Here is a 20,751-nt window from a genome sequence, read left to right as displayed (position 1 = left end):
GGAGAAATATTACGAATTAATATTTGGAACATCTATTTTTTTCTTTTTAAAATGCTTTAAAATAAACGCATCACTAAAAGTGTTTAGAAAGTATTACAAGAAAACTGAAAATCTGGAAGCGAACAAAATATGTATATACCCATATGAAAACTCATTTGAAAGCATTTGAAAACAGGGAGTAATCATGTACGACTGTACAATCATCTCAAAAAGGTCAAAAGTCGACAAGAACATGTCACTGTATACATGTAATATAAACCAGAGATAACCTGCTCTAGTCGGATCTACTTATGCTAACCTGATCCTGCCTCGCAGCTACCTCGATCACCTATACCTGCAATCATGAAAGAAAAGGAAGTGAGAGATAAGAACACTCAGTAAGGGGAAAGAATCAAGTAAACTATCTCATTTCTTGTTCTAACTCACTTTCAGGACTTAACCTCACATCATAACCTCTATAAGAGATTGAGGGGGTAATTTAGTTCATTTTTTACTATTTGGGTCATGCTTTGTCCCATTTGGTGTTTATTTGATACTTTCTGGAAGCTAACTATAGGGATTTGACACTTTTATAAGCTCGAGCTCTCTTCCTTTCTCTCACTACACTATTTCTGAATCTGATTTGAGCTCTACTACGAGCATGCTCTACTGCGAGCGGACCCTACTGTGGGTCTATGTCTTACTACGGATGTGTCATACTACGAACGTGTCCTATTGCGGGCAGTATAGTGTAAAGTGCCCCCTTATAGTTCATAGCATGCATGCGTGTCTTATATCTTACTAATCTTACTTCCATCCAAATCTATTCATAACTCACCAGACCATAGTCTTGGGAGAACCCCTGAATCTTGAGCCCTAAATTTTTTTTCTTGCTTTTTTTTCTTTTCTTTTTCTCTCCTTTCTTTCCTTTCCTTTCCTTTCCTTTCCTTTCTTTTTCTTCTTCTTTTCTTTTTCTCTCCTTTCTTTCCTTTCCTTTCCTTTCTTTCTTTCTTCCTTTCCTTTTTCTCCTCCTTTCTTTCTTTCTTCCTTTCCTTTTTCTCCTCCTTTTCTTTCTTTCCAAAAACTGAAACAGTATTTCGCAGGGCAACCTTCTTTTTCATACAATTTAATAGCTCAAACGATTTCTAATTCATACAAACTATATATCGTTGAAAAGAGGATTCAAAGATCTTTCCAACAAACTATAATAGCACTCATAATACAATAGATAAGGAAGTCAAAACATAGGATGAAATCAGTGGCAAAAACTATCTCATATGTTTATTTGGTAAAACAGTCATTGTGGTTCATACAATATTTATTAGTCCAAATGATTTCTAATTCATATAAGATATATATCATTGAAAAGAGGATTCAAAGAGATTTTCAACAAGCTATAATAGCACCCATGATTCATAAGATAAGGCAGTCAAAACATGGGACGAACTCAATGGCAAAACTGTAAATATGGTCTAACTCTCTGCCATCAACAAAATCACACACATAGACACCCCAAATAGCAAAACAACATTTCTCAACTTCAAAATCATCATTTAGAACATAGATCCAAGGAACCAAAAGCCTAAAACATGCAACATATCAAGGATGATACCCCTTACCTTATTTCAAGCCAATTTTTTTGCAAGTTGGCTTCCTTTTCCTTGTCTTGTTTTCTTTATCACCAAAATCACCTTAAATTAACACCAAAACATACTAACATATTCATATAACATGCATCCAATACATATATAAATATAGGTAAAGGGAAAAGGAAAAGATCTTTTAGTTACCAAGCTTCCAAAGTGCTTCTTTGTTTCCTTTTCTTATTTTGTCTTCCAAAACCCTCTCAAGTTCTTCCTTTATCTTCACAAAACAAAAGCAATTAGCATGGAGAATGGTGGCTACTGGGATAGATGAAAAGATGAGGGAAAAGTCTTGAAGTTTCTTTATTTTGTCTTTTCTTTCCTCTTTATATACATCTTTATCTCTTTCTCTTTATCTATTTTTCTTTTCATTTTCCTTTTTCTTTTTCTTTTTGTGTATTTATATATATATATATATATTTAAAATGAGAAATATCTCAAAACATGATCAAAAGACATAAACATACCTGAGGGTATTACAGTGTGTCACACAAATTTGTTTCTTCTGTCGATATGTATATTAATTGACGTACAAATTGATTGAAAGAAGAAATAAAATCTTTTTTTGATCAATCTATACATCGACCAATGCACATATAGGCTAGAAGAAATAAATTTATGTAACGTACAAATTTGTTTTGTCTTTGCGCTGACAAATTGTCGACCTACCTTTGATTGGTCAAAGATTCATCATCATTCAAGAAAGCGAGGAGCGTTAATATAGAAGTTGGCTGACTTCAGTTACCAAAGAAGCAATAGCAAGATAAAACTACAAACTCTATGAGAAAAATATTTATTTTCAAACCTTACATAACGGAAAAATAATAGGGTTTTAAAATTAAAAAGGGAATATAATAAATTTTAATTTTTTAAAATTTGTTTATTAAATAATAATTTTATTCCTAAGACTAACTAAAACTTTTGATAATTGACAAGTCAAACTATCAAATTACATCAAACCTTGGGTGGTAACAAGTGTTTTGGCCCTTTATAAAAATAAGAAACGAATTTTACAGGGGAGAAAATTACAAGAAAGAATTTTAATTTAAGTTAAAAACAAGGGAAATTAAAATAATTGCCCCAAAGATAAGGGGGCAAAACAAAATTAACCATGAATTTTACTGTTAAGCGAAACTGCCCCAAAATTGTGAAGAGACGAAAATGCCCCCATGTCAAATTCGGCCATAACCATGCGCATCACAAACCAACACACGAAAACAGAAATTACGAATTCCCGTTTTCGCGCAACTTCGATTTTCTCTGATGATTTTTGCGACGTTTCCGGCCACGAAGATGGACAAAAAGGTTAGTAAAACAACCCTTGTCATCTCTTTATGCATTTCGGTTCAAGATTTTAGTGATTTGATGTGAAATTTGGGTGTTTAGCGTTAGGGTTCCAATTTGAAATTCTTGACAAAAATGCTTGATTTTGTGGTGATTTTGATAAATTTTCTTAAGGCTTTTGTGTTAGATTAGGTGTAGAGTTGATTGTTGTTGAAATGGAGTTTGAAAAATGAAGTTTGGGAGGTGAAATGTGGCCACGCGAATTCGGCAGTCACCACGCGAATGGCGCAGTGACCACACGAATTTGTGTGGTGAGAATTGTTGAAGACGGGGTGGTTTTTTCCACTTTTCAAATTTCGTGGACTACACGAAATCGTGTGGTGGGGCAGAGTTTAAATTTGAAAAATTCGTTGACACGCGAAATTACGGTCAACCCCCCGAATTCGTACGGTTGACGAGCGAATTTGCACGGTTGACACGCGAATTCGTTTGGTAGGGGCAAAATACGGTTTTCCATAGTTTTCCGCCAGGCGATTTCGTGTGGTTGGAATTAGGGGGGCAAAATGTAATTATATATAATTTTAGGGCTTTTTTATACTTTCCAAATTAGGGGCAAAATGAAATTTATCCATCTTAAGGTTTTTTGACGTATAGAATTCGAATTTGATATCTGTTTTTTTGAATAAGGCCTCTATGTATAGAATTGAATAATTTATAATATAAATTTAATATAATTGTGATTTAATTTTCATACAAGGAGCTGGACAAAAGAGAACAAGGGATGAAATGCGATTTCCTCCCGAAAAACACTTCAAAGCTCAAGTTACTACACGTGGGTATAGAGATGTGGGAGTTGTGATAAAAAAATTATTAACAGATAGGCAATTACAAGTGTTTCGACGTACCTGTTTTGGACACTTCTTGGACTTGAAGGATAGTCGATTTAGTGAGATTCTAATACATTCCTTCATCCTTCAAGCGGTAAATAAGGTGACCTCGCGAGAAGAGTTATGGTTTCGAGTTAATGATGTAGATGTCAAATTCAGTGCGTATGAGTTTGCTATTATAACAGGTCTTCAATTCAGTCATCTAGTAGATATCGACCTCTATATTCCATCGAAAGCCATAGATCCGATCCTCCAGACATATTTTCACATGTGTAAATCAGTTACATATACTGATCTGAGTCATGTTTTCCATCAGAGACCGTGGGGGGAGGATGACATTGATGCAGTGAAGTTAGCACTGTTGTTTTATCTTTACATGGGGTTGTTAGGGAGTGATTTGAGGAAAACAATTTCCCAGAAGATATTATAATTAGTTGATCATCTTGATGGATTTAATGCATACCCGTGGGGAGTACGAGTGTGACAGATGACATATCGCTCTATATGCGATAATATCTCCTGAATTTTTATAGAGTCCAGCCCGAAAAAGAAAAAGGAAAACCAGCTTAAACAGTATGACATCATAGGATTTCCACTAACGTTTTAAGTAGTTATAGTATTTATTAATTCAAATAAAAAATTTGTGTTTAAAATAAAATTAGTTTAATATGATTATAAATATATACAATAACCGATTTATGTTGATATTACAGTTTTGGATACATGAGACGTTGGACTCATTATATCGATGGGCGGATATGTCACCGATTGTAGAAGATGTTCGAATGTTGAGATGACATACGAAGGACATTTCAGGATGAGATTCTATCTCAACTATTTTCACTAGAGATACAATAAGTACTAATTTATTAAACATTAATATATACTCTGGATATAACAATAATGAATACTGAAAATAAATATTTTACAAGATGATGTTAATTTTCTAATAGATTTATCTCCGAATGAGAGAGATACAAAATGGTATGAGGATATCGTCCGATATACAAGGGTGTCTAATAGTCGATCTTCTTCGGTATCAGAAGATGCATCATCGAGTCCTCTTGAAGTTAGTTATCTGATCGTTGCTCCTCCTCCTATTGATGCTTATGTTCAGCCCCCTCCCACCGACTCTTGCTCGATTAGCGGCCCTATCAAAGAGCATATATCACCGGATCTCATGCTTATGCCCCATACCACTGAAAACATATCATCGGATCTCGTGCCTATGCCCCATACCACTGAGCACATATCAGATGATCCTCCTATCACTGGACCAAATTTCTCCATTCATCACATCACTTCGATGTTACATCATCTCAATGGGGAAATCTTATCTTAGATCGACTTACTGGGTTAGAGGTTAAGATGAAGGATAGGTTTAGTCGCATTGAGGGTAGGATGACTCTTATGGAGGATAGACTGAGTCGTATAATGGATATGACGACTCGTACGAAGGTCGGACGATCTCATCACCCTACAGATACTGTCAGACAGGTAAAAAAGTTAATACTTTACAAGATATTTCATCTATTTATATACGTAATCGTATAAACCTTATAATAATTGTACATGTTATTATAGTCTTCTCGGGACGATGGTGACAGACTATCGACAGGGGCTCTGACATTCCCGTCTCCACCTGTTGTCGATGTGAGTGCTAACTGCTTTGAGTATTTTAATAATGTTACTTTTGAAATAAATTTTAATCTATTGAAATTATTACAACGTCAGTTGTTTGATGAGAGACAATCTCGAGAAAATCTGATATTGACTCTTGATATCGGCGATTATATATCATCTCATAAGGTCTTCTCGATGGCATCTTCTACGATGGTTCAGGTCATTGTAATGTCCTTTTGAAATAAATGTTATATCTGAATTCTTTAATTGTACATCTATTAATCCTGATAAATATAACTCCTCGATTAATTAATATTAATTACTAATACTGATACAGGATGTCGGAGTATGGATCACTTCACATGACTTCTCCGTCGACACATTCTGTGATTATTCCGGTTAGTATAACATGGATATATAATATTATATCTTACATATTCGATTTTTGATTTTCTCTAAATTTGTTTTTATCGATATTGTGACAGCGGCCTGACGTTTCTGCGGCTGCACCGATTGCGGATCCCATTGTGATGTCTGTTTCGACATTAGAGATACGTACATTGTATAATGAATACTTTGTTATTTTTTTGTTCAATAGTTTGATTTACTAATATTAAATGTTAATGTTGTCATTACATTGTACTTATGCCTTGGAAAATATTGGTAGTCATTACATTGTACCTATGCCATGAAAAATATGCTCGTGCCCATCGATCGAAACCTACCTCGCACAGGTATACAACTGCATCAGGGTGCATACGAGCCAGTGACTTCATCACCTACTAGAATTCATACTCTATGTATGCATTAGTTGCTTTCCAATACATCTATGCGACTTTGACATTCTTCTTGTACTTGGACCGCATGTTACAATGGAGGTGGTGACAACAATAACCGTGATGCACACTAGGGAATACTTAAGCCATTGTAAAAAATATGCTGACATGTCGATTTGAAATGATGGCTAAATGAGGTACCTCACCAATACAATCTCTCAGCTTTGTTAAAAACCAATACAATGTGTCATGATCTTCCCTAGGACCAATCCCAAAAGCAAGTGGATATATCTGATTATTCTTATCCAATGCAACAACAATAAATAGTTGGCTCAGATATCTACCCTTTAAGAAAGCAGCATCAATACAAATAATCGGTCGAATATGTTGTTGAAATGTACGGATATTACAACCGAATGCATGTAAAAGTATTTAAATCAATCATGCTCATCCGTTAGTGTATGTGTCACCGTCCCCGGATTACAACATTCTAAATTGAGGCAATATTCTGGCAGCAATATAAACGACTCTTCTAGTGTCCCCCTCAATGATTGAAGCACCCAATTTCTCGCTCGCCATGCTTGTGCGTATGATATATCAATTTTATATCGGTCAGCGATATCAGCAATGATCTCCTTTGCTCGATAAACACAATCAACTAAAATGAAGTTGGTCCTCAAAATTTGTCCTAAAGCTCGGGCATCTACTTGCCTATGATGAGGTAATATATGATCTCTACAACATGTGTGACGGCAATCTATACGACGTAATTCAAAACTATCACTTTCTCCTACCCTAACTGTCCGTGCACGCCATTTACATTCTTCGTTACGACATTTAACTATCTATCTAATCATGTCTGATTTGTTCACGAAAAATTGATATCCCCTACGAAGCGCGTCTTAATATATCGCATCAATAACATGTTGTTTACTTAGAAATAATATACCAACTTTTGGAGAATCAATATCGGTCGATACTTTTAAGTTTCTGGATGTAGATGGTTGATCAAGAAAAGGAGGTAACCAATGAAATGCATCAGTATGAACATTCCCACCAATAGGATTTGTTTCTGAAAAATAACTTATACCTCCAATATCGTTATTAATATAGGTCTTCTCTTCCACCTCTGGTTCTTCGATTGGAATATAATGTACAACATTTCCCTCAAATTCACTCAACTCTAGAAAAGTTGCTTTGTACCCATTAAGAGATTCTTCTGCACGATACAATACATCAACATTAACTTTATTTATATATGCAAAATCTTCCTCTAAGAATTCTTGTTTCGGATTGATCTCGATATTTCGAATCTCTTCTACACCAATAGTTTGATTTTCTGGACAACTGCTCAGCTCACCACCTTGTAAATCTTCATTTGTTTGTTGAGCCTCATAATTATTATCATTAACTGTAGTTATAACAAAAACTGGAACACATTCTTTGAAGAGGTTAGATAGACCGTTAAGAACCTCAACATCTTCATCATTCGAATTTTCTACCGGAATGTCGTCGTCGAGATGCCTCGGTTTCATGTTTAATTGAATGTTAAATATCCGTCGATCTATATTACATTTGTCGCTCACTATTTCGATTAATTCTTTGAATAATGTGTATTCTGGAATTTTAATCAATTTCCTATTACCTCCAACATATTTTATAACATTGTCACCCATTTCTATCAATTATCCCTCATATCTAATTGAAGCATATCCAACCATTTAGATTAATTCTACAATAAAATCTATAATCAACATAAATAATACGATCGAAAATACTATTTACAGATATCTATTGCACAATTATACTTATTCTATAATTCAATTATATATTGTGACTACTTAAATGTATCATGTTTTGATATTGCCCTTAAAAAAAAAAAATTAATTAAGAAGGGTATTTTTGATATTTAAGGGGATATTTGGGGTATTTTTGTTTAAATATTTTAATATAAGGGTATTTTGTTAAACCCCAAAATTTGGGATAAATTTGTATATTATCCAAATAAAATATATAATCAACATAAATAATACGACTGAAAATACTATTTACAGATGTCATTACACAATTATACTTATTTCATAATTCAATTTGACAGAATAATATTATTAAACATAACCTATCTAATTTTTATTATTTTACTTATTACACACAACTATAATTTATTATATAAAATATCACATATAATTACATTATTAATAAAATAATAACGATTGAAGTAATCTCATGTTATCCTATAATACTATAATATTTACAACATAACCTATCTAATTTTTATTATTTTACTTATTATACACAACTTAATTTATTATATAAAATATTACATATAATTACATTATTAATAAAATAATAACGATTAAAGTAATGATATGGATAAATACCTCGAAATGATGAACTTTTCTCTTCTCGTCCGAAATCTTGAACACAAACTTATTTTTTCTCTTCAGAAATCTCTCTCAGATATGTTAAAAATGAAGGAAGATATGTGGTTTATATAGAAATAGATGAATGATAGTTTTGGTATTATTTTGGAGTATTTTTGTTTAAATACCTTAAATTAGGGGTATTTTGGTTTAAACCCCAATATTAGAAGTAAATTTTTTATTACTCTTAAATAAAATAATAATTTAATTTAGAAGGGTAGTTTTGATATTTAAGAGGATATTTGAGGTATTTTCGTTTAAACATTTAATATAAGGGTATATTTACTTAAACCCCAAAATTTAGGGTAAATACCAAAATAAAAGGGGCAATTATTTAATTTTCCTAAAAACAAATATATTAAATAATTAATTAATACAGATGTAATGCGCGTTTCCTTTTCCATTTATTAATTCCACTAGTGCCTGTCGTGGACCCGCCGTCGTCTCTCACTGTTCACACTTCAACAGTCTCCAGCGCCAGAGGATGACAAATGACTGGGAAGACTCCGTTGAACGGTTAGATATTTTTTAGAAAAGGGTTATTATTTGAAATAAAAACATAATGTTTATATTTTATTTTATTCACAATATTTTTATTTTTATTTATTATTTTTACCAAATTTACAAATAATTAATTTATTCAGTTTAATATATTTTAAAAATTCCTCCATATTGATTTTTTTTTTTATCTTGATCATGTAAAAGTTTCCAATAACACAACCCTAAATTAAACTTAACAAACCTGTTTTTTTATTTGATTCAATCTATTTATAAAAATAAAATTTATTTTATTTTTTTATAATAATTTTTAAAATTCATAATTTTCTTAAGTTTTAAAATATTATATTTTCTTCTTTCTTTCGTATATTTTTCAATTGGAGTCTCCATTTTTTACTATCATTGCTCTCTTTTTTGGGATATTAATTAAAATAAACAAAAATTTTTCCGCTTATACTTTTTTAGGTAAACGTACAGTAGTTTTACTTTTATAAGCAAATTTTTTTGTAACTCCAAAAATACCCTCCCAGCCCTGTATACATAGACACTGGAAGGAAGGTTTGAGTGCGTGGGTGCGTACAGAGTGCGCGGGTACGTGTGGAGTGCGTGGGTGCATGCGGAGTACGCACGGAGTGCGTGAATGCGTGGTGCGCGCGGTGAGTACAGTGTGCACACTGTACACAGTGCACAGTGCGTGTGCAGTGCGTGCACTGTGCATATATTTTATATATATATATAAAATATTATATTATTATATATATTTATTATATTATAATATTATATATAATATATAATAATATAATATATATTTAAAAATTATTATTATTATTATTTATATATATTATATTAAATATTATAATATTTAATATATATTTTTTAATTATATTTTATTATATTATTTAATATATATATATATATATATATATATATATATATATATATATATATATATATATATATATATATATATATATATATATATATATATATATATATATAAAAGAAAGGGTGCACGCACTGCGCGCGCACCCTCACACTTTGTTTATATATATTAATCAGGGTGTGTGCACTAGGGCTGGATTCGAGCCGAGCCGAGCTCTGCTCGCAACCAGCTCGGGCTCGGCTCGGCTTTTTGAGGGCCGACTCGAGTTCGGCTCGAGCTTGACTCGAGCCGAATTAGGCTCGGCTCGGGTTCGGCTCGTTTTCAGTTCGGCTCGGTAACGGCTCGGCTCGGCTCGTTTTTTATATCAAAATGACACCGTTTTGTATATATATAAAAATCAAAACGATGTCGTTTTGTATAAAAAAATTTTTAAAAAAATATACCGAGCCAACCCGAGCCAGTTCGGGCTCGGCTCGAGCTCGATCGAGCCGAGCTGAGCCCGGCTCGTCGAGCTCGGCTCGGCTCGAATCCAGCCCTAGTGTGCACTGTTCACGCACCGCACGCACCGCGCGCACTCCACACGCACTTACGCACTCAAATTTTTTTTCTAGCGTCTACGTATATAGGGTTAGGAGGGTATTTTTGAAGTTATAAAAAAATTTGTTTATAAAAATAAAATTACTATGCATTTACCTAAAACGGTATAAACGGACAAAATTTTATCTATTTTAATTATTATCCCCTTTTTTTTTATGCTTTCCCTCCCTACTCGCTACGCGTTCACTCCAAGCGATCTCTCTCCTGGAAGATTGGAACTCCGAAGTCTGAGACCTGATTGAAGCAGGCTCTTGACCCGAAACCAGTTACTTTTAATGAGTTAGTGACTTAGTGTGCTTTCGTTGTACATCTCGTCATACTTTATCTATAATTTAAAGATTGAACATTCCAAAATATATTATAGCATAGGATTGAGAGTCTGAAAATGAAACAGCTCCTTACAAATGCATTGATTTGGCTTTAACAATATCTAGTGAGCCACATTTTACTTTTTCTTCTATGAAATGGTTTCATTGATTTCGATAAAGTCAGAGGTCTAAGTGTCGCATAATTTGCTTCTTCAAAATGGCATCCCCATCTCCAAAATTCAATCATCAGAAACAGCAAAGGAACACACTCTTAAAGAGTAAAATTTGCACTACTCACAAGCTAAATCCAAGGGAATTCAAAAGAATTTTGCAAAATCTACCTCTCTTGTGTTGAACAGTTTCACTTCTTTCTTACAGACTGTCATCGTATTGCGTTTGTGCCATCAATAAAATCAGCTGTAGATGGGGCTAATAAAAACTGAACACTATATAAATGTCCAGGAAAAAGAAAAGGCAACTACGTACCCTGGAAGCTTTCTAGCTTTATGGAAATTTATTGCTTTAGTTTGTCATTTATTTCCAAAATTTGGATTGATTGGCCAGCACCAAGCTCTGGGCAGAAAGATCTCTAGCCGAATTATTCAATGAAAAAAACTAAAAAAGGAAACATTCTCCAAGTCAAGGTTTGCCCTCAACTGTTTGTATCGGTTCTTCATACACAGAATTATGTAACAATTTAGGTTGGTCAGTATACTGGGGAGGAAAATCCTGCTCCCCTCTTTTGGCAGGTGAACTTTGTAAATCCCATTGACCTTCCTGGATGGTACAAGCTGATACTAGCTTGGCTGCACAAAGAGATGCATGAAACTGTTCATGCCCCACTGGCTTTGTAAACTTCAACACATCATCTCTTCGTTCACAGCATCTCAGCTTTCTCCTTTGCACCTCGTCCTTAACTCTCTGAAAGAAGAAACTAGAGGTAAGTACATGCTTATGTTTCTATAACCGTGGCACATGCCATTCTCTAAAGTATAGTTTTCTGCACAGATGAGGCGCTCAAGTGATGAAAAAAATCCCCAAAAATAATTCCTTCCTGATATGGAGATTAAAATACCTATAAACCTGATATTTTATGATTGTAAAGTAGCATTTCACGCTTTTGAAAGGTAAACAGGTTAAGACCAAAGACATGTAAACTTTATGGGGTCATATATGTAGAAAATAGAAATTTACCATGGAGCACGAGTAAATGGAAAATAAATTGGATCACATAAAATGGCTATCTATTCTATTAAAAATAAATTGGATCACATAAAATGGCTATCTATTCTATTAAAAAAGGTACACGAAGCATGCAAAGCAACTGAAATGTGTTAGTGAGACATATAAAGAACATAATTTATTCTCCAAAATGAACTTTTTCTATGATTGGTTCGGTGATGACGTAAAATTTTCCCATTCTGAACCAAACTCTATTTATTATATCTGCCCTCTCTTCCATTCCACTAAGACAAACACACACAAAAACAACAAGCTAGCATAATCTAATCTTGTTGCCTAATTAATGAATCTTATTTTCATATTAATAATAGTTCGCATCTAAGTTTTACAGAACCATATCTACGAAATGAAGAAGGATAAAGCTCCACCACAACAATGATTCCTTCCCAACCTCAACAGAAGTAGCTGAATTTTTAGAACCAATGAATACATATTGAGAATATCTAGTAAAACAAATAAATCATCTATTCTTGAACTTCCTAGATCCGAATTAAAAAAAAGTTAAAAACTATTTACAGATAATTATATTCATATCACATATACCTATTGTTATAGAACCAACACTACATACCAAATCCCATGTCTATTGTAGGAACATCAGTGCAGGACAATTTCATGATATCAAGCCAGCTTATTAATGTCAAATTATGAAGCCAAACCCAAGGTTAATTAATCATATGCCTATTACCAATAAATTTACCAATTCGAACCATGCTTATTCTCACACAAAACCATATCATATTTACATTTAAAAAAAAAAAACAAAATTTCACATAAGACAAATAACTAGTTGTTGGACATATTATAAATATGTCAAGCAGGAAAAATATCAACAACATATCTTCACAAACCTGCAACACCGTTGAATCAAACTTGGGCAGTCCAATTTGCGCAACAGTAATGGACCCAAAAAAGTTCCCTAGCAATGCAGCATCAGGAACAGCCAAACCCTGAAACAACCCGCTCACAAACCCTCCTAAAAAGCTATCTCCAGCACCCGTTGGATCTACCTGAGTAGCCGAAAATGGTGAAATCTTAACGTTTTCATCTCTCCAACTCACTTCAGAGCCTTCCTTCCCATTCGTGACCACTACACAACACAACTTTCTCACATCATCAACATCCATAAACAATGCCTCCTCAGAAGAAGCCTTCAAAAACCCAACTTTAGGTAGCAAATGATAGAAGCCACAATCTTTCAACGGCACAAGTTTAACTGTTCCATCAACGCTATCAAAAACCCTAATTATTGATTGAATATCAACAAAAACTACATTACAAATTTCCAACATTTTCTCAAGCGTTTCAGGCAAAATCTCTCCACCAACACCAACAGCCATCCCATAATTAAACAACCCATCAGGAAGATCCGAGGGCCGAATAGGTTCACATGCAGAGACCCGTTGCAGGACCCGATCTTGATGCCCATTCGGCTCCGATATTGAGTCATCAAAATACGCGTGGAAAACCGTTGTCTTGGAAGTGGGTATTACAATCGGGGCGTAATTAGTTTCGTACTTGAAATCTTTGCCAACTTTAGAAACCAAATTAAAGGAAATAGACAAGCCATTGAGAACGTTAGAAATGAAAGAGGCAGCACCACCAAGAGACTCAGCTAAAACGTTGCCGTTTTGAAGGAGAACATCGTGGCAGTAGTTACCGACGATTAGGACGGTGTCGGTGAAATTTCGCGGGTCTTTTTGGTGCCTAACCATGACGGAGAAATAGAAAAGGAGTTGAGAATTGCTGGAGAGGGAGCATTTAGAGAGGGAGATGGGGGTGCGTGCTGACAATACAAGACAAAATGAAATTGGTTTCGTGGGTGAATTAAGAAAGCGAATGTTGAATATGTGTCGACATCGCTCCAGTTGTTGAAGGATCTGTGTGGCAACTTATATACAGATATCAGAGGGAGCTTGAGAATTTTTTAATTAATTTTGAGTTTTTGTTTGACGGTGAAGCCATGAGAAAATTAGGGGATGAGAATGAAGGCGAGGCCTTTGCCCTTGAGTTGCGAGCACCAAAAACTGATGGACGGATGCAGGATTTTCCAAATCGGAAAATATTTTTTGATTTAATTTTTTAGTTAGTTTTAATTAATTATTAGGATCTATCTATATTTATAAGATTGGAATGACTTCAATTATATTTTCTATGCAAAATTTGGGGAAATTATTTTCCTATTAATTCTTAAATTATAAATTATCACAAATAATATCATTTAAAAAAAAGTCCCAATACAGTGGTAAAAAGAAATTAATTATGTTATTTAACTGTTTAATTTTATTTTATTTTTTGGGTAAATTTTACATTATCTATGATAAAGTCTGTTTAAAAAAAAGCAAAAGCCAATGTGGTCGATAAAACCATCAATGCGATTCCAATATTAGAATCACACTCTTTCATATGCAAGCTCATTAAATCACACAAATTTGGTGTGATTCAGGCACATTCGCTTCTTGCTTGAAGCATTTCCGATGACCAGGACATTTGTTTTCATCTTTAATTTTTCAAAACTTTGGGAAGGAAAAATAAAGGTTATATCCTTCAGATATTAATTTTTTTTCCTCTAATGGTGTAGAATTTTGACAGTGTTTATAATTCAACAAGTTTGAAATTGTAATTTTCCTGAACATGGGTGAAACGTGCTGCAGTGCAATCCGCCCAAGTTCAGCTTGTCCAGATCGCCCTCCATCATGCTGCAGTGCCTTCCTTGTGCAACTTGCTGTTATCCTCCTGGTCTGCCCTTAATCATGGGTCCTCCTTTGCAGTTGCTTGCTTTTGCTTCCTGCTTGAGTTCTTTCTTGTGCCTTTGGTCCCAGCTGCTTTGTGGTTTCGGGCATTCCCTTCGCTGCATCCCCTTCACCTGGCTTCGCTTTCTTCTTGGTTGTTCAAGTTTGTTGTTTTATTTTTGTTGTTCTGTTGGCATATTGGTCTACGTTTTCTCCTGTAAAGACAGTTTTATCCTACACTGGTTAGGCCAGGTCTGGTTTGTTTTGCTTTCCTCTCCGTTTTGACGGGATGAACTTTGACTGATCCTGATTCTCTGTTATAGTCTTCTTGTTTTTTGTTAATATATTTTTTTTACTTACTAAAGGAAAAAAGTTATCCATACAAATTTTACGTTAAATAGGTTGACGCTCAAATATTTAAACATGAACCAATGAATTTTCAATCCTCAAACTTATAATATAATTTATATGATATATTATTTTATATGGACTGCAAAATTTTGCACATAGAGAATATTATTATAAATGCATGATCATATTCTTATATACCAACGGAATTCTGGCATTTCCTTTAGTCTTTTTGACAATTGAGTCCACATGGAACAAAGCCGATTCAGAAATTAACTCACAGTCATCGTTCAAGTAGGATCTTCACCATATACTAGCATAGACTAGTTTAATACATAACATTAATAATCGATGGGGAATATGATACCTTTCCCAGTATTATCTTTCAATTTCTTTCTCTAAAAATATACTACTCTGCTTTAGAATATGATTCTTTCCCTATATAACTTTAAAGGGAACCCCAACCCAACCGCCCTGCCTGCCCCCCGTTTTTATTTTTATAACAAAGGAAAATATTCTGTTTGAAAAAATAGGGTACATATAATGTTGAGCATTTATTCTGAAAACAGCCAGAATAGATACACAACATACTTACTGTGGCATTTCAAATTTGTTGCATATTTAGCCCCCCCACCCCCAAAAAAAAAAAAAGGCAAGCTATACGCATATATCAAGAGTATTTGAGAACAACTCTTCTTATTAATTTCATTCTAAATTAAACCTCACACTTAGCTGCTATTTCTCAACTTCTAAGACTCTGATCTACTATGTTGATTTTGCACATTCCAAGTGGTGATAGACTAATAAATCACACTTTAAAATCTGTGTTTCAAATCTAGAAACTGGGTCTGGCCTAACTCGCCTTGATAGTGAACGGAACACAAAGCTGCAGAGACACAGATGAGGAGGTAGGCATTTTTTATCATTTATTCCATGTTGGTATAAAAGAGGGCAATAACTAGTGCACAAGTGATCACAAACATTATATGTGGTCAATAAAGTTGTTACAGAGATTGCATAAACACCGATGGACACAAGATTGTTTTATTTATGAAAAGATGGTCTGAATTTATAACAGGATCAATGCAAATAGCCAAAGCAGCATACCATGATTGTCAGTCAGAGCGAATTCCACCCATAAAGGTCCTTGGGTTAGGGCAGCTACCTGTAAACTGTGCTTGCGAGAAGTCAAAACCAGGGTTCTGCAGAGAGCAATGATTTGTTAGCAGGAAAGGTTGTTAAGATAAAAAACAAAATCTAAGTTTACTAATTAGTATTACTTCAAATCATGCAAAGTGTCATTGAAATGAAGTTGGTATATATTCAACAGAATCCAGATAAGGAAAGTTTTATCAGTTAACCTGAATGAAGACAGTTAAACTGGAAAAAGATAATTCCAATAATGATATTGCTTGGGAACTTTCAAGAAATGTGAAACTTTTCTATGATCATAGAAACACAGTACAACGTCCAGAAACACAAGATTAAATCCCAAAGAAATAAGAAAGCACCCTGGCTGGTCACATCAAATCCATGTAATGTAATGCAAGAAAGGTTGTATTAAACACAAACCACAATCAATAAATAAACAGACACATAACTAAGACAAAAAAGGTGAAGATATTGACTACAAAACAACCACTGTTGAAGACTTAAGATATCACAGCTATGAAAGAACATAACAAACAGGCTCCAATGCAATAAAAACAAATATGCTTTTGTAGCACTGGCTCTGTCTGAACAAGTTTTGTCCAAAAGTTATCAGCAATCCCACAAAGTCTTTGGCTATAAACCTAAACCAACATTCATTAGCTTGTAGGATTATAAATATGTTAACATAAGTGGAGTTGCACTGAAACCTTGGTCGGTTTTACATTCATGAGTTACTACTAGCAAAATAACCTCATCATGCCTAATCATAGGATAACATCAAGCATTTGCGACCAGTTTCCAAAATCATGAAGCAGAATGAAAGTGAAAGAACTAATTGGCAACCCAACAGTAAAGTTAACAACTACATTAAGCAAAATGATGAATATGGCATCTATAAAAACTGGAGCATAGCATGCATTATAAAAATCGAGAATTAAAGCAATTATTACCTCTTCTTGAAACCTCTGAAGCATGAGCCGCTTCTGTTCAAGATCAGTGGTGTGAGGGTCCAGCTGACCCTCACCTAATATAGGCGAAGCCCATGTCTGACCCTTGTCCCTTTTCGTCAGTGTTATATGCATTAAATCATCCTCTGCCATAGAACCCACAATTCAGTTAATAGTTCATAAACTTGTATTACTATCATCAGTCAAGACCTCGCCTAGAATTACTAATAAATCTAACCCAACCAAAAAGAAAAAAAAAAATTACCCAAGGTCCAGAAAGAAGAATCCGTCTTCACAGGACAGGTGAGATCATGCTGCAATAAAATAAATATAAGCACACCAGACAAATAAAACATTATCAATTCTTTTTAAAAGACAAATAACAATCAATAAACAAAATAAATGAGGATAAATAATGAAATACTAACATTTAGATAAGGAGGGTTGCCTTTGATGCCGACTTCAACATGTTTAGAATTAATCTTGCAGTAATATTGCTTGGAATGAACATTTGGCGGTAAATTTATGTACATGTTTATTTCGTCCAGGGTTTGATCCCATTCAAATACCGTTTGACCTAATAACAAATAAAACACAAATTAAATAAAAAAATTTCAAACAAGCATAGAAACAGAGAGATTTCGAAAGTAACGCTCACCGTTGTGAACGAAACTGTGACGTTTTTCTGGGGCCAATTTCTCCGCCATTTCTAGGGTTTTTTATTTCACTTCGCGCGTTTTTTGTTTCTACTGTATTAATAAATGATTTTTTGCAGATTTTTACTACTGGTTTAGCGCTGTCTTGAAACTTCCATTTCTATTTCTATAATTTTCGAATTATGAATTTGCACAACATTTCGTTTTCCTCACAAATATACGAACATAGCTCTTAGAAATTACAAATTGACTCCAACAACTTGAGTTTCTTAACGGATCTCCCCAATACTAGAAATATTAGTAAGTGGGGGCATTTGGACAGCGGTAATATTTGATTATTTTGGTAATCAAGCTTTCGTTGACATTAATTAACTTATTTGATTTGTATAATTTTATATTATTAAGATGATATTATAGTTAATAATATAATAAGTAATTTGATTATTATGTCTAATTTTGATATTAAAAAATTATTTTCACTTTTAATTAAAATAGCAAAAACTTTAAAAAAATTTATTGATTATAAAATGAGAACTTAAAAAAAATAAATTGATTAAGTAATTTTATAATTTAATAATATAAAAAATCTAATAATATTTTAGAAATACACAAAGCAAATGATTTAATGAAACATAATAATAATTTCTATAAAATAAAATAATATTTTATTATTCTTTTATTAGTGTAAACAGAAAAATAATAATTATTTTATATATGTCAATTTTAATAAATATAGTATTTATTTATATTTTTCAAATAATTTATTTATGTGATACTTTTTTATTATTGATAACTTTCATACCCTATCTCGAGGCCTTAAGGATTAACTTGAGTGAATGAGTTGTGAAATCCCTAAATGATGGCAATTGATTTGGGATATAAATTTTACAATAAGTTACGTTTATAAGTTAATATTATCCAAAATTAAGAATATGGTTTACAGTGTTTACATTTTCAAGATTTTATATGCCCTTTAAATAAACCCCTTAAATCTGACAGGAAAATAACAATAATAATAATAATAATAATAATATTGTTTCATAGTAATTGGAGATGAATATGTTTGAGATCGAGAATGCAATAAATCAATATAAATTCTAAAATTGATTACAAATAAGGTTGAATTTAAGTCAATCCGAACCCTAACAAAATAAAGCTCGTTTTTTAGGGGGTTTAGCTTAGTTCAGCTCGTGTTCTACTCGTTTCATTGATTGGGAGTTTGTGTTTGACTTGAATTCATGTAGACAAGTTGAACTTGACTTGGGCTTACCGAACTCATTTGTGGTTTGTGCTACGTAGTTAAAAAATTTTTTAAATGTATTTTAACTCAGATTCAGACTCGTGATCAATTTTCAAATTTATTTTAGCTCAAGTTCAGACTCGAGTTCATATATTTTCAGATGGGTTTGAATTTGCTCGAGTAAAACTCATATTGAACTTGAATAAACTTGTTTCAAATCTAATACTAATAACAAGGGTTACCCAGGAAATTTCCTACTATCAGACCAATGAAATGGTAACTTGCTATACATGCATTCGCCTGTCCTTTGTTTCCTTCTTTGATTAAACTCCGGCAAATAAGTGCCAACCCTTTTTATCCTCTCCTGATGAAGCCATGAAAATGCCTCGAAGGTTCTAACTTCTAGGGTACAAAACTCTTGCTCCCTCCAGCCATCCTCACATCATCCATCTCCATTGAAGACTATTATAGTTGAAGGATAAACAGATTTTTGTAGCTTCAATATTATAATAATTACATCAAGCCAATTAAGAGTACGATCAAAGAAGTATCCAGTGCATATCATTTTACGCGCAAAGACATCTTTTTCTCTTTCACAGATTGGCTTATTGAGTTTAAAGAATCTAAGGTGTCAATTTCTTGATTCTTTTTAATCGTACGTTAAGAAGGGCTATATCATAAGTAGATTATCAAAAAAATGATCATAATCATGTTAAATCGGGACTTATATTACACAAAATTAATTAAGTTATGTTAAACTCTAAACTATATATTTAAATTATTTTTATTAGGTATAAGACTTTTTTTAATCTCCAACACTCTCTTTCAAGTATTACTCATTTAGATTATTTTTATTAGATGTAAGACTTGTTTTAGTCTTTAACACTCTCTTTCAAGTGTAACTATTATAGATTGTTAAACCCATCGTTTGACTGAGTACCTCCCCCAAGTGTTTTTATTATATGTGAGATTTTTTTTTTAGTCTTCAACACTCTCTTTTAAGTGTCACTCACTTATATTGTTCCACCATAGACTATAAGGTCCACTATTTGATTGAGTGCATTGCCACTTGATACTAGGATCACATTATGATATTAGGCCTAAGATCATTTTTAGGCTGTTAGACCCATCTATTTAGTTTTTTGGATTCTGATACTATGTTAGAAATATATTTTAACCTATAAATGTGAAGATTGAAACTTCTATTACACAAAATCAATTAATTTGTGTTAAAGTTCAATCTATTACATTTATATACCACTCACTTATATTATTTTTATTATATGTAAAACTCTTTTTAATTTCTAACACGTAATATTTATTATGTAGAGCTATAAATTACATACATAAGTTAATGACGGTAAATCTCATAAATAATTATTAATTATCGATAACAACTTTCTAGTCCACAATGATTAAAAAATTTACATGTAGCAATATTGGTTGAATGCTAAGTCTATTAATTTGTTAGTTTGGTTCTACAATTTTCCAAGGACTTTCTTCCACCTAGACATGTCTAAAGGGTGTACAACC

The 20,751-nt window shown here is 33.1% G+C and overlaps 2 protein-coding genes across 2 annotated transcripts; both read right to left on the bottom strand.

Annotated features, from left to right (window-relative positions):
• Nucleotides 1-11,404: 11,404 nt before the first annotated feature.
• LOC123209738 (inositol 3-kinase) lies at nt 11,405-14,201 on the bottom strand. The gene is made up of 2 exons (XM_044627873.1): nt 12,995-14,201; nt 11,405-11,822 (listed from the first exon to the last, which is right to left on the bottom strand). Exons 1-2 carry the CDS (start codon nt 13,856-13,858, stop codon nt 11,541-11,543), a joined length of 1,146 nt encoding a protein of 381 aa, XP_044483808.1. The 5' UTR covers nt 13,859-14,201; the 3' UTR covers nt 11,405-11,540.
• A 1,923-nt stretch (nt 14,202-16,124) lies between these two features.
• LOC123200709 (nudC domain-containing protein 2-like) lies at nt 16,125-18,140 on the bottom strand. Its single transcript, XM_044616052.1, has 5 exons — nt 17,981-18,140; nt 17,751-17,899; nt 17,588-17,636; nt 17,326-17,468; nt 16,125-16,425 (listed from the first exon to the last, which is right to left on the bottom strand). The coding sequence occupies exons 1-5, from the start codon at nt 18,027-18,029 to the stop codon at nt 16,339-16,341; spliced, it is 477 nt and encodes a 158-aa protein (XP_044471987.1). The 5' UTR covers nt 18,030-18,140; the 3' UTR covers nt 16,125-16,338.
• Nucleotides 18,141-20,751: the final 2,611 nt, after the last annotated feature.

The sequence above is a fragment of the Mangifera indica genome, chromosome 2, assembly GCF_011075055.1.
Source record: "Mangifera indica cultivar Alphonso chromosome 2, CATAS_Mindica_2.1, whole genome shotgun sequence".
Lineage (NCBI taxonomy): Eukaryota > Viridiplantae > Streptophyta > Magnoliopsida > Sapindales > Anacardiaceae > Mangifera > Mangifera indica.
Note: the sequence above shows the minus strand (reverse complement) of the source record. Positions and strands in the feature narration are given on the sequence as shown.

Excerpts from the sequence above, each read along its gene's own strand:
- LOC123209738 (XM_044627873.1), bottom strand. The coding sequence starts at position 13,858 with ATGGTTAGGCACCAAAAAGACCCGCGAAATTTCACCGACACCGTCCTA. Across the intron at positions 11,823-12,994 it reads TTGATTCAACGGTGTTGCAG|AGAGTTAAGGACGAGGTGCA; the intron begins GTTTGTGAAGAT and ends TTCTTCTTTCAG.
- LOC123200709 (XM_044616052.1), bottom strand. The coding sequence starts at position 18,029 with ATGGCGGAGAAATTGGCCCCAGAAAAACGTCACAGTTTCGTTCACAAC. Across the intron at positions 17,637-17,750 it reads GCAACCCTCCTTATCTAAAT|CATGATCTCACCTGTCCTGT; the intron begins GTTAGTATTTCA and ends ATTTTATTGCAG. Across the intron at positions 17,469-17,587 it reads TTCTTCTTTCTGGACCTTGG|AGGATGATTTAATGCATATA; the intron begins GTAATTTTTTTT and ends GTTCTATGGCAG.